This window comes from Hyperolius riggenbachi, chromosome 7, assembly GCF_040937935.1.
Source record: "Hyperolius riggenbachi isolate aHypRig1 chromosome 7, aHypRig1.pri, whole genome shotgun sequence".
Lineage (NCBI taxonomy): Eukaryota > Metazoa > Chordata > Amphibia > Anura > Hyperoliidae > Hyperolius > Hyperolius riggenbachi.
Genome location: NC_090652.1, coordinates 205,849,548 through 205,863,797, shown reverse-complemented (window position 1 = coordinate 205,863,797; position 14,250 = coordinate 205,849,548). Strand labels below are relative to the sequence as shown.

Genomic DNA, 14,250 nt, shown 5'->3' with positions numbered 1-14,250 from the left:
AGAAAAATTGATTGTAATCCTTGAATTGAAAAGTAATAATAAATTGTATGGTGTATAGCCACCTTTAAACTGCCCACTGGAAGATGTCCATCTTGTGCCTAACCATCATATCGCCTCACTTCTCAATAATATTAGTACACGTTGCTCACCTGTCAACCTAGTTATCAGGTACTCTTAGCTTCAAATGATAGTAATTGTGCATGTGTATGTACCTTAAAGGGATAATTAAGCCTAAGAAAAAAAAATCAGTTTTACTCACTTGGGGCTTCTACCAGCCCCCTGCAGGTGTCCGGTGCCCTTGCAGTCACTCTCGATCTCGATCCAATTGTCCCCCGCTGCCAGCTACTTTCGTTTTGCTGACAGGCCTGGCCAAGCGTAGCCTTCTACACGTTCCAATCTGCAAAAGCATCCTGCGTGGCATCCTATCTGCTATTGCAGACGGGAACGCGTAGAAGGAGATGCGTGGCCAGGCCTGTTGGCCCGAAAATTAAAGTAGCTGGCGGCGGGTGACAGGAGGATCCGAGAATAACTGTGAGGGCACGGGACAGCTGCAGGGGGCTGGTAGGAGCCCCAGGTGAGTAAAAATGTTTTTTTTTCTTAGGTTTAAGTATCCCATTAAGAAGAATGACTACCACAAAGAATAGCCACTACTTTCCACCTCAGCTCCAAAAACACTTACCAGCATGTTACATTAGTGAGTGCTAGTCAAGAGACTAGTAAAAGCTGTACCAAAATCTGGGTATTATCCCCTCTCTCAAATAACCTTTGCAGCTTTGGTCAGACATAGCAGTCTGCTAGTGTATGTCTGGAAATCCCACACAAATGTTTCGATACTCAGCTATTACTACTTATAACTTATTTTGTTGGCTTTGGGGTGGGCATGTGGGAGGGACTTAATAACTCTAAATTATCTGCCTATTACCCTGCACTTAAAGAGCATTCAGGAGAATGTCAATATTTGTAGTTAAGAATAAATGAGTATTTAAAGGATCGAAGTAACCTAAATTAGTTATATTGATAAAATGATGGTGATAATAATCATAATAATAATAAATACTTTTATAGTTAACCAAGCAATAAGTGATCTCAGTTTAAAAAAAAACAAAAAAAAACTTAAAAAATGTAAAATAAAATGTCTAAAACACACTTGTTTATGGGCATGACAATACATTTTACAGATGGTCAATTATTTTATTGAGTTATTTCAATGTCATAATTTTAATTATTTTAAAGTAATGAAAGCATAAAAAACATTAACTGAGAAGTACAATCGCATGCAAAAGAAACAATGTGTGTGCTTGGCACATAATTTCTTTTGAATTATATTTAATCAGGCCCTTGGAGTCAGTAGATTTTCAAAAGCTATGAGTAAACATTAAACAATCATTACTCATCTGGGTAAGTTACAGCTAAATCAGGCAATGATCCTCATTAGTAGAGACCTCCAGCACACTGCCAGAGAAACCCTGGACCAATGGTCTTAGGAAAATAATGATTACCCATGCTGAATTACTTTAGGCAAACACTACGTTTTCCCAAACATGCAACTCTTTACTAACCTAGGAAAAGAAGCCAACAGCTGCTGATCAATTAGCTTGCTGCTGATTAGTAAACCAACTTTGCGAACTTTCAATTTCCCCTCCGGGTTGGTGGAACTTTGCATGTTATGAGAGCTTTTGCCTGTTGGCCAATGTTCTCTTATTAAAGGTTCCAAAGTTAAATTTACATGTTCACCAAAGTTTTCCTTCTCAGAAATTCCAAAAGTTTTAATCCAGTGTAAAGCAAACTTATTTCCTGGACAACTATGGCCAGTTTGGGGCTTCACAGACTTTTCAGGGCACACTGGTGCATTATGGAGACCCAGAACCTCCTGAACTATATCATCATTTTGTATCTCGTAATGTATAATATTTTTGTAAGTAATTATATCTGTGAATACCATTTTATGAAAGTCTGCCATAGATTTGAGAGGAGAAAAGCAAAAGATACAGACCCATATGCAATTCACTTTTTCTCTTGAGTTCTCTTCTAGGTGATTTTTTCAAACTTGTCAATAAAATGCCCTTTAAACCACCAGCAAGAAAGAAAACACTCAAAATAATTTTACAGACACTTTTCATACTTAAATATATTTAAATTACAAAGTGCTGAAAAGTTATTTTAAATAAAAGATGAAAAATTATCTCCTAGGAGAAAAAGTTAATTGCATATGGGCCACGGACTTTTAACAGAGTATTATTCAGCATAGTACTATTGCCAATCCATGAAGCAAATCCCGCTCAGATCGGTAAAGTAATTACATGAGGGGAAGTAATGCGTTGACATGATACATCGGAAGTTTCAAATGATCGCGGCATCTCATTAATGCCGGCGATCATTTACTCGGGGACTTAGATTAATGAATGGGAACTGTGTTCCCATTTATCTCCCTTCTAACGGGTGGTGGGAGCTAACGGGAATGCGTGGCAACACAATCGAAGCACGTCGCCTACATCTAATGAGAATGATCACTGCTTTCGAACAAAAATAGCGATCATTCTCACTTTCCAAGCATGGATTGGTTCAGGGGACTTCTGTCTCCTGCCACCAATACCCCCTTGTCCCCGTGACTATCGTGATCATGCGCTATCACGCACATACCCCCGCACAGTACATGGATGTGAGTCTCACCTCCCAGCAGCTGTAGCAGCAGCAGCCGTGCATGTGCGACTCACGTCTGTGCGGCTTCAATGGCTAAAATATCTTTTAACTCTGCAACTGAAAAAGTACCTAAAAGTAGCTGAAAAATTATTCTGAGTATTTTCTTGCTTGCTGGTGGCCTAGAGGGCATTTAATTGATAAAATCTTAAAATATCACCTAGTAGAAAACTTTAGAAGAAAAAAAATACTGAATAGGGGCTATTGAGAGAAACTTACAATCTGAGTACAACGAAGATGAAGGGGAGTTTAGGAGCTTCTGTGGAGACATCATTGCTTCAAGCAGAGGAAACCAAAGAGCCTATGCAGAACAGAGAACAAACCGACACATGGGATATTTTACTCCAGGAAATCTAGGTGAACACATTGATTAAATGTAAGAGTAGTATAAACCTACACACTGCACAGACTTGTGGTTGTCGGAAAGGTGATTAGACATACAAACATGAGTAGGCTAAGACTGGCACAGATACTATATGACATTAAATAATCAGACTATTATATTTCACAAATTTAACCCTTGCAAAGCTGATGCTGTTTTTCCTAAAATAATAATTCATTAACATAATGTGACAGAACACTTTAAGTGAACTATATGTCTTAACATTGAGTTGTAAAGCTGCCAGATAATGCTAACCTGGAAACAGCGCTTATATGCTGGATACACATGGTGCGTTCCCGCACTCGATGCGCAGCTCGATTCCCATCGACTCGATTATTTCCGAGCACATTTTGATGATTATTAGGTCGATTGTCATGTAAAGTATGCCAAATTGACCTAACGATCCATCGAAACGCGAATCGGACATGTCGGAATCGAGAGGCGCATCGAGTGCAGGAACACACCATGTGTATCCAGCATAATGTTTACAAGTCTAGATTAATGCCAGCTGAACATAAAGGGTTATTTTGCTTTATCCATGTACTATGTTAAACTCAACAAACAAAAATGTAAATTTTTTCCATATTAACCAATATGAAATATTACGTAAAAAAAAAGAAGGAGGTGTGTTTAGCTTCTAAGGGTACAATGGTTAATTTGCATATATTCAGCAGTGGTGCCTGGGAGACATCTCGAGCTCACTCCAACCTGAATTATCGCAAATTCTTTCTGTTTTAGGAAAGCAAACTTGTTTTTCTTAACATCTTAGTAAGGGGGCTTTTAGGACCATTGTAGTCCCTTACACACCCCAATGAGTTCTGGGTCACCATGAGCTTGCTGGTTAGTCTGTGCCTCTCGGATTTACAAGCCCTACTCCATAGAGCCAAATTAATCCATGCCATGCACTGATGAGGATCAAACAATCCGAAACAGTCTGTATGCATGTTGGATTATTATGGCTCTGTACATATTAACAAGCTGACACATCATTGCATTCCAGCGGTTCTGGAGGTGTGTTTAGCTTCTAAGGGTACAATGGTTAATTTGCATATATTCAGCAGTGGTGCCTGGGAGACATCTCGAGCTCACTCCAACCTGAATTATCGCAAATTCTTTCTGTTTTAGGAAAGCAAACTTGTTTTTCTTAACATCTTAGTAAGGGGGCTTTTAGGACCATTGTAGTCCCTTACACACCCCAATGAGTTCTGGGTCACCATGAGCTTGCTGGTTAGTCTGTGTCTTTCGGATTTACAAGCCCTACTCCATAGAGCCAAATTAATCCATGCCATGCACTGATGAGGATCAAACAATCCGAAACAGTCTGTATGCATGTTGGATTATTATGGCTCTGTACATATTAACAAGCTGACACATCATTGCATTCCAGCGGTTCTGGAGGTGTGTTTAGCTTCTAAGGGTACAATGGTTAATTTGCATATATTCAGCAGTGGTGCCTGGGAGACATCTCGAGCTCACTCCAACCTGAATTATCGCAAATTCTTTCTGTTTTAGGAAAGCAAACTTTTGTTTTTCGTAAAAAAAAGAAAAATCCTTGGTGCTTCAAATGTACTAGAATCCCATACAGGTGTTTACTCGTGTCTCCAATTAATGAACTAATCAGCCTTCAAATTGATCATATTTTGCTAGGCTGAATTCTGTCCTTTCTACATTTCCACAGAGGTTCTTTGTCTTTTATCATCTCTCAGTGTGTAAGCCGTTAGTGTTGTCCACTACAATACAATCTTCTCCCATCACTCCCTCTCTGCTGGAGTCAGTGCTGAGTTTTTAGAGTATATCTCTTTTTCACTTATGGCCTTGGCCATTTTGTTAGCTTTTTGGCTTCCAATAATCTACCTTTCTACTCCTATTCTTTCTAATTTAATGTCTTTTGCCACTGACTATTCAAGCACTCCCCTTTCTTGTCTTCCCCTAAGCTCACAGCATTGAGGTACCATTTGAATTAACACTCTCATTCAAAACATGAATTAACAAATTAATATTTTCTTGTTATATTAAACTTTTTTTTTTTAATGAATCCATTCCATTCTAAAGGTTCCCATCAAGGTTCCCATCTTGTTTCATCAGATGTGATCTTTCGATGCAATTTTCATGATAAAAGTGTACAGAAAAACAATTCTATGATCGACTGGATCACAAAATTTTATGGATCTGAATGTTGGATGTTTATGATCGAATTGGACGAAAGAAAATGCCCTAACTGACTTCTTTATGGGAACAATCAATAATTACCTTTTGATAACTTTCGATAGTAAAAATTGTGTTTGTCATTTTGCATGTGATAAAAAAAATGGTACCATTAATAGGCACCTTAACACAGGATGCAGTTAAAGGAAACCAGAGACCTCAGAATAGAAAGAATCGATACTTGCCCAGGGCTTCCTCCAGCTCCATAAGCACGTCTGAATCCCTCGCAATTCTTCCGCGGTCTGCTGTACAGCCACAATCAACCCCACAATCAGTGCGTCAGTCGCGGCTGACGCTCTGAACATGCTGAAATTGATCCAGAATCCGCCTTGTGGCGCCGCATCTGACCGCCTTGCCGCTTTCCCTCTAATGTTAAGTGCCCCCCCCCCCCGGTGCGCAGTACATGTTATACATTAGATGTCTGCGACCTACGCTTGTCCCCGCAAGCTTCAGGCGCACTCTGTTTTGCGTACACACGTGGCATGTGGTTGCCTAGTAACGTGGATGCGTGTATGATGTCTAGCATCATACGTGTGCTCCTTACTAGGCAACCACGTGGGGTGCGTGTGTATGGAGAGTGGAGTGTGCCTGGAGTCTGCAGGGACAAGCGGAGGTGGTGGAAAGGTAATGTATAACATGCACTGGGCACTGTAGTGGGACACTTAACATTAGGGGGAACAGTGTCGGGGTCTTGTCGCATTTGTCGATTATCCCAAAATTGCATGCCTTTACCGCCACACACCCGATCGAGTAAGTCGGCCAAACATCTTGCACAATCGACTATGCAACCAATTTCGGTACCAAAATTGGTTGCATCGTTGGTTGGGCATGCAATCGGCAGCACCGATTTTCATCTGATCCAATTATTATAATCGAATCGGATGAAAATCTGTGCCGCCGGGTGCATCGATCAATCGGCCAACAAGTCACCTGATGTATGGCTGGGCGGCCGATCGACCATCATGGCAACCACATGGCATGCGTATACGTAAAACAGAGTGCGCCCGGAGACTGCGGAGATAAGCAGAGGTCACGGTCAGGTATTGTATAACATGCACTGGGCACCGAGGGGAGCATCAGGGCTAGCGAGGTGGTCGGATGCGGCATCACAAGTTCGATTCTGGACCGTTTTCAGCATGAAATGGATTGGGAATTGGCCTGTGGTGTATGGGCAGCTGACAAATCTCTCTCTTATCAGATTTGATTAAAGAGAGATTTGTCTCTTGGTCGAATCTGCCTATCATAGCTAGATGTATGACTAGCTTAACTCCTCTTCCCCCTCTCTTCTCACTCCTAAAAAGCTGCCAGTCAAATACAGGTAGTCCCCGACTTACGAGCGACCTGCCGCTACGAACGGCATGGATTCAGTGTTTCCATGGGAACAAGGCCCCCCCCCCCAAAAAAAAAAATATTCAAATTGGACTTGTAGTTTTTGAGAAAATCGATTTTAAAAAATTCAAAGAAAAAATGGCTTTTAAACTTGTATAAGCAGGCAGGCACAGACTTGACAGAGGGGGGCACTGGAGGCACAGGGGACAGAGATATCACATTGTTCTGACTTAAGAACAGATTCAGGTTAAGAACGAACCTACAGTCCCTATCTCGTTCGTTAACCGGGGACTACCTGTATAATGTAAGTTTCAGGGTAAGCTTGTAAGTCTTACATAGAAAGATCCCTTCAGGTTCCACATATTTTAGCATACTAATTTCAAGATAAATGCAGCCTGTCACTGCTAATAAACATCTCATCATCCACCTTAATCACATCTTTCCATTTTTGCATTTGAATTAACACTCTCATTCAAAACATGAATTAACAAATTAATATTCTCTTGTTATCTTAAATGATTTTTTTAAATGAATCTATTCCATTCTAAAGGTTCCCATCAAGGTTCCCATCTTGTTTCATCAGATGCAATCTTTCGATGCAATTTTCATGATTAAAGTGTACAGAAAAACAATTTTATGATCGACTGGATCACAAAATTTTATGGATCTGAATGTTGGATTTTTATGATTGAATTGGACGAAAGAAGAGGCCCTAACTGACCTCTTGATGGGAACAATCAATAATTACCTTTTGATAACTTTCGATCGTAAAAATTGTGTCGACAATTTGCATGTGATAAAAAAATTGTACCATTAATAGGAACCTTAACACAGGATGCAGTTACAGGAAACCAGAGACCTCAGAATAGAAAGAATCGATACTCGCCCAGGGCTTCCTCCAGCTCCATAAGCACGTCTGAATCCCCCGCAATTCTTCCGCGGTCTGCTGTACAGCCACAATCAATCCCACAATCAGTGCGCCAGTCGCGACTGACACTCTGAACATGCTAAAATCGATCCAGAATCCACCTTTTGGCGCCGCATCTGACCGCCTTGCCGCTTTCCCTCTAATGTTAAGTGCCCCCCCCCCCCCCCCCCGGGAGCACAGTACATGTTATACATTACCTGTCTGCGACCCCCGCTTGTCCCCGCAGGCTTAACGAACGAGATAGGGACTGTAGGTTCGTTCTTAACCTTAAAATTTCCAGTTCTGGAACTCCCTCCCTAAATCTAACAGACAAATCTCCACCCTTTTAAATCTTTAGCTAAGACACTCTCCTATATAGGCAAGCTAATAACCTGACCTTGGCCATTTTATCCAGTTAGTTACTCATTCCCCAAATCTGTTCACTTAACCAAGGCCCAGCTTTAACTTATAAACAGCTTATAGACTCCTCTATAGGATCCATCCCTTACCCCTTAAAGGAATACTGTAGGGGGGTCGGGGGAAAATGAGTTGAACTTACCCGGGGCTTCTAATGGTCCATCGCAGACATCCTGTGCCCACGCAGTTGCTCACCGATGCTCCAGCCCCGCCTCTGGTTCACTTCTGTAATTTCAGACTTTAAGTGCCATTGAAGATGCCAGTGCATTATAAATCAATAATCATACATAATGAAAAATAATGAAAAATAAATACCAACAATACTGCAAGAGCATTTCATTTTGCTTTTTTGTATTTTTTGCTTTAAATATACATCAAGATATAGGCTGTAATAGACACTGGGCACACCCTGATAGGCCAAGTATCTCTAATCAGTGCCTACTGTTTTCATCTTGAGTGGCCAATCAGCATCCACAAAGACAAGTGGGCACAGATAGATTTATTACACAGACAGTACTAGAGACAAGCCCAGTTTATTCAGTTCATATATGCCTAGCTGATTGAGATACTGTGTGCCTAGCAATCATCTCTGCTATTTCAATAGCCAATCAAAGGCATCTTTCCTTCTGAAGGGCTTTACGGGCAGTTGTTCTGATGTCCATATACCAGGATTGATGTGAATAAAGTAAATATAAAAGGACTTCTGATCTTCTTGTATTCAGAGACTAGGCATCTCTGTCTGCATAGTTGATCTGTTGCACCCAGAGCCCTGTACCTGCTAGCATCTGGTGAGATTGAGCGATTTTTTTAATGCATGATGTAGGGTCATGCGCCTATCTCTATACACGTGTGTACTGTTAGTTCAGCTTTGAAGAATAAAACGTTCATTTCTTATGGTGTTGCCAAGAAAGGAGGTGCTTCAGTGAATGGATCACTTGAACACCGATTTGATTCTGTATTTGACAGTGCCAAGTGCTACAGAATTTTGGCTACATGGGAAAAAAACAAAACAGTAGATAGCGATACCTCTCTTTGTTGCTGGTTAAGTGTACGTGATGTCCTTTCACACAATGAAATGGTTTCTGATAATGTTTCTTTCACTTCACTTAAGATGGCTGTTTCTTTCCAATCTCCTGTGGAATGATAGGGAAATACAGAAGCATGTTACTGTCATCTACAGGAGGAGTTCAGTGTGCTATGGAACAGCCTATAGAACTAGTACATGGTCAACGATATGTAAATCACACTTCAGCTTAATATTTAAAGGTTATTCTGCATCTCTGCAAACAATTCCATCAAATCTCTGGTTCCATTCTGTATACTGATCAGAATACCAAATAACTGTATAAAAGCTGGATATACTGTATACGTTTGTATTTGTGAGTGTCTGTCCTACCAAACAGAGGTTGAGAAAAGCTGGCTGGCTCATCAAAAAAGAAATAATGTGTCAAAAGCTGATTAGAAAGAAGATTACAAGGGAAAATAATTTATCATCATCTACAGTTTAATAACGAGCACCAGTCAAAACTACGGTATTTATTATACTTCCAGATAGAGACAGAGAGATCTTTTTCCTGTATTGTGTCAAGTAAAGGCGAACTCCATTAAAGAAACTCTGTAACAAAAAAAAAGTTCCCCTAGGGGTACTCACCTCGTGAGGGGGAAGCCTCGGGGTCCCAATGAGGCTTCCCCCTCCCCTGTAGCTGCAGGTTCCCCCGAAGCGTCCCGCAATCCTGGCTCGACAAGCCTCACAAGGCTTGATATATTTACTTTCCCTGGCTCCAGCAGGGGCGCTGTAGCGGCTTTCAGCGCGGAGATAGGCGGAGGAGACTTGTGTCTGCGCAGTAGAGTGGCCCGACATCGATCGGCTACTTCAGCCTATTTCCGAGCGGACGGCCAATACTGTGTCTGCGCTGGAGCCGGGAAGGTAAATATTTACATCCCCGCTGTTCCGCGACCTTTTTCGCCGCCGCCGTGGGACACAGGAGGACGGGGGAAGCTGCAACAGAATCCAGAGGCTCCCCCCACCTGAGTTGAGTACCCCCCAGGGGAACTTTTTCTCGTTACAGGTTTTCTTTAAGTGTCACAGGACCGGGCAGCCAATAAGCAATATTTAGAATTCACTTCCTGCTGAATCTGACTGGCACAATTCCAAGATGCATACAATTTGCATCAACTTTCTAAAAAAAAACTTCTAACTTTAAATAAAAAAAATTCCATTGTTCCCTATTTTTCTTAACATACTATTACTATATATACTATTACATTTGTTGAATCTAGAATATAAGGCGGGTATTGCTATAAACCGCTAAATTCAGCGCCATTGAGAATTTGGTTTTGGCAAAGTTTCACAGTACTACCCGAAGTTTGAAGAAATTCTTGAGAGATTGTCAGAGGTGTTCTCGCTCATCCCGAACGTCCACATCTGCCCCAGATGTAAAGATTCAAAACCCATTCTCTAGCATCTTCCTCACCTTGCCTAACCTGTCCAACCCACTCCTCTCCAGACTGGACACTTGCAAGGACACTTTGCACCCCAAATTTTTCTTATCTCTATGGTATTTGTTCTATCAAATTATCCTACACCTGCAAAGCTAATGACAGATTCTAAGCATATCTAAAGAAGTGCATTTAAAATTCAAGGCTTTAACCACTTCACCACTGAGGGGTTTTACCCCCTGACCACCAGAGCAATTTTCACCTTTCAGCGCTCCTTCCATTCATTCGTCTATAACTTAATTATTACTTATCCCAATGAAATGAACTATATCTTGTTTTTTTCGCCACCAATTAGGCTTTCTTTAGGTGGGACATTATGCCAAGAATTATTTTATTCTAAATGTGTTTTAATGGGGAAATAGGAAAAAATGTGGGAAAAAATTATTATTTTTCAGTTTTCGGCCATTATAGTTTTTAAATAAAGCATGCTACTGTAATTAAAACCCATGAAATGTATTAACCCATTTGTCCCGGTTATAAAACCATTTAAATTATGTCCCTATCACAATGTTTGGCGACAATATTTTATTTGGAAATAAAGGTGCATTTTTTTCAGTTTTGCATCCATCCCTAATTACAAGCCCGCAGTTTATAAAGTAACAGTGTTATACCCTCTTGACATAAATATTTAAAAAGTTCAGTCCCTAAGGTAACTATTTATGTTTTTTTTTTATTGTATTTTTTTTTTTTTTTTAATTACAAAAAAAAAATTAAAAAAAATTGGGGAGTGTGGGAGGTAATGAGTTAATTTATTGTGTAAATGTAATGTTTGTGTATGTAAAATGCTTTTAGGGTGTAGTTTACTATTTGGCCACAAGATGGCCACAGAGTGTTTGTTTACATGCGACCTGTAAGCGTCCGGAAGGACGCTTACAGAAAGCAGGAGGTGGCTGGGAGATTCACAATGATCTCGCTGTTTCTGAAAGAAGCAGCAGATCATTGCGGGGGCTAGATCAACGAACGGGAAAGGATTTTCCCGTTCATTGATGCCCGGGCGAGCGGGCGGCGGCGTGCACGAGCGGCGGGTGCGTGCGCAAGAGCGGCGGGAGCGCGGACAGCGGCGGTAGCGCGGAAGGTACGAATTTCTCCGTCCCTGGTTTTTTAGGGGGAAAAAAGGGACGGAGAAATTCGTACCGCCGGGGGTAAAGTGGTTAAAGAGAGTCTGAAGCGAGAATAAATCTCGCTTCAGATCTCATAGATAGCAGGGGCATGTGTGCCCCTGCTAAACCGCCGCTATCCCGTGGCTTAACGGGGGTCCCTGATCCCCCAAATCCCCTCCGTACAGCGGGAGAGCGCTTCCGCATTGGGGCAGGACTAACCGCCACAGCCCTGCCTCCCCCGCCCCTCTCAGACGCGTACCTCCGCCTCTCCCCCGCCCCTCTCAGTCTTCCTTCACTGAGAGGGGCAGGGGAGAGGCGGCGATGCGCGTCTGATAGACGCACTGAGAGGCAGGGCTGCAGCCGTTAGCCTTGCCTCCAGGAAGAGCAAACTTTACGACCAAGTTGGTCGTTGATTTTGCAGGGGGGGTTTGGGGGTGAAGGGACCCCCGTTTAGCCGCGGGATAGTGGCGTTTTAGCAGGGGCACACATGCCCCTGCTAACTATGAGCTCTGAAGCGAGATTTATTCTCGCTTCAGTGTCTCTTTAAGCATGGTGGACAAGATGTGAAAAAGAGATGTAAAGGAGGGGTGAATCCCATAAGAAGTGTTGGAAACAAGCATGAAAGAAAGTGACCAACAACAAACATGCACTATTGTTTGGCACCTCCCACTCTTCCTTTGCTCATCATCTTCCTTCTTCTCTCTATAGAACAGAGCAGGCTGCTTGGTTGTAGCTGAGAAGTGTGTCTGCACAGCATTTGTTCCAAAAAATTGCTCTGCAAAGTACCATAAGTGACTGCAATTTACGAAAATGCATGGCATCTGCGTAGCTCTTCGTTGTAGCAGTGACCTCATTTAACTATCATTAATTATGCATTGTCTGATGTCCCTGCTTATCACACACTAATGTGCATAGCAGAAATCTGCTCATTAACATGACTGTGTGTTCAGGCCCTTAATGCTGGGCATACACGGCTCGTTTTTGAGCCAATAAGATGGCTCGATAGATAATTTCTGACATGTCAGTTTTGTCGCTCGATTCCGGATTGCAGTGAATGGAAAAAGATAAGAAAAATGAGCAGAAGATAAGAAAACTGACTGTGGAATCAAGTAGCGAAACGATCGAACGGGAGAATCAAGTGGCAAAAATGAGCAGTATATGGCCAGCATAAAGGACGTTTAGCTTCAGATTTTGGCTTTTTTTCCCTGAATGAAGGACAAGCAACAATACAAGCCCAACAGAAATAACTATTTCCCACACTATACAGGAATAAAACAAACCCTTTGCCCGGAGTTCCACTTTTACATGCTATACAACTCCACCTGTGTGGATAGCGGTTATGTAACATTGTATGAGTAAGGCTTACCAGTTCCATCGATGACATCTGCTGTCAGTGCTGAAAGTCTGTCCTGTAGCCTCTGCACACAAGAGAATCTAATGAGACTTAGCAGATCATTGAAGGTTTTTGCATGTTCAAGACACTTAACTTGTAAAATGAAGAAGCATCAAAGAGGCACTGTAGTGACATATTGTAGAATGCAGTAAATTATCCAGGATATCTGCTTTTACATTATTTGTCCTGGTTTCAGCATCAGAAACACTTCCATTATCTATGTATTGCTGCATATTGGTACTGTATGTAACCCTGCCCTCTCAGTGATGCTTAGCTTAGGTTGTTTAGTTATGCTCCCTTCTTCTTCCAGTGCACTCTGGGAGACCAGGTGTTTTTTTCTTTTCAGCTCAGAACACACAACACGAAAACATTCCTCAGAGATGCACCTTGCCAGAACTAAAGATGGCGCCACCTGTAATAACTTTCATAATGTAAATCAGGGTGAGGAAAGATTTCACAGTGGGCAAACACTAACTAAATAATTTATAAATGAATATTGTAAAAAATAAGCTACCGTATTTTTCGGACCATAAGACGCTCCGGACCATAAGACGCACCTAGGTTTAGAGGGCAAAAACCGGAGGAAAAAAAATTCTAAACCTGGAGTGTCTATGGTGCAGGGGCATCTTGTGGAGCCTCCCCCAAGCTGTATCTATCTCCCAAGTACACAAACCCACCTTATCACCAATATTAAAACTAAACCCCACTAACCACTGCTGCCCCCAAAGTACACTTACCCACCCTGTCACCAATAATAAAACGAATCCCCAAGTACACTAACCCACCCTGTCACCAATAATAAAACTAATCCCCACTAACTACACTAAGCACTGCTGCCCCCCAAGTACACTAGCCCACCCTGTCACCAATAATAAAACTAATCCCCACTAACTACACTAACCACTGCTGCCCCCCAAGTTCACTAACCCACCCTGTCACCAATAATAAAACGAATCCCCAAGTACACTAACCCACCCTGTCACCAATAATAAAACTAATCTCCACTAACTACACTAAGCACTGCTGCCCCCCCAAGTACACTAACCCACCCTGTCACCACCAATTAGACCAATCCCTGAGACAAACCCTCACCTGATCCAGCTAAGTGACCTCTGGGCAGGGATACATGTCTCCTCCATCATAATGATGCCATGACGTCATCTGCCAAGTCTGGGACACCGCAGCTTTCTCCATATGCAGTGCACATAGACTTCCTGCATGCCCAGCCCGATCAGGATCACATCAGGACGTCATAGAAGCGCTGCAGATAACTCATCAGCAGCATGGGACTTGAAGCTCGGGCACCCCTCCGCCCGTGCTC

At 42.0% G+C, this 14,250-nt stretch overlaps 1 protein-coding gene across 2 annotated transcripts in view; it reads right to left on the bottom strand.

Moving 5' to 3' along the window:
• The window catches only part of VPS8 (VPS8 subunit of CORVET complex), a 457,588-nt gene that overhangs the window by 181,890 nt on the left and 261,448 nt on the right, over nucleotides 1–14,250 (bottom strand). For both annotated transcript variants that reach the window (XM_068245033.1, XM_068245032.1), the window contains exons 38-40: nucleotides 12,903–12,954; nucleotides 8,964–9,070; nucleotides 2,917–2,998 (exon numbers count right to left, since the gene is read on the bottom strand). In XM_068245033.1, coding sequence (XP_068101134.1) covers nucleotides 2,917–2,998; nucleotides 8,964–9,070; nucleotides 12,903–12,954 — 241 coding nt within the window. The remainder of the gene's footprint in view (nucleotides 1–2,916; nucleotides 2,999–8,963; nucleotides 9,071–12,902; nucleotides 12,955–14,250) is intronic.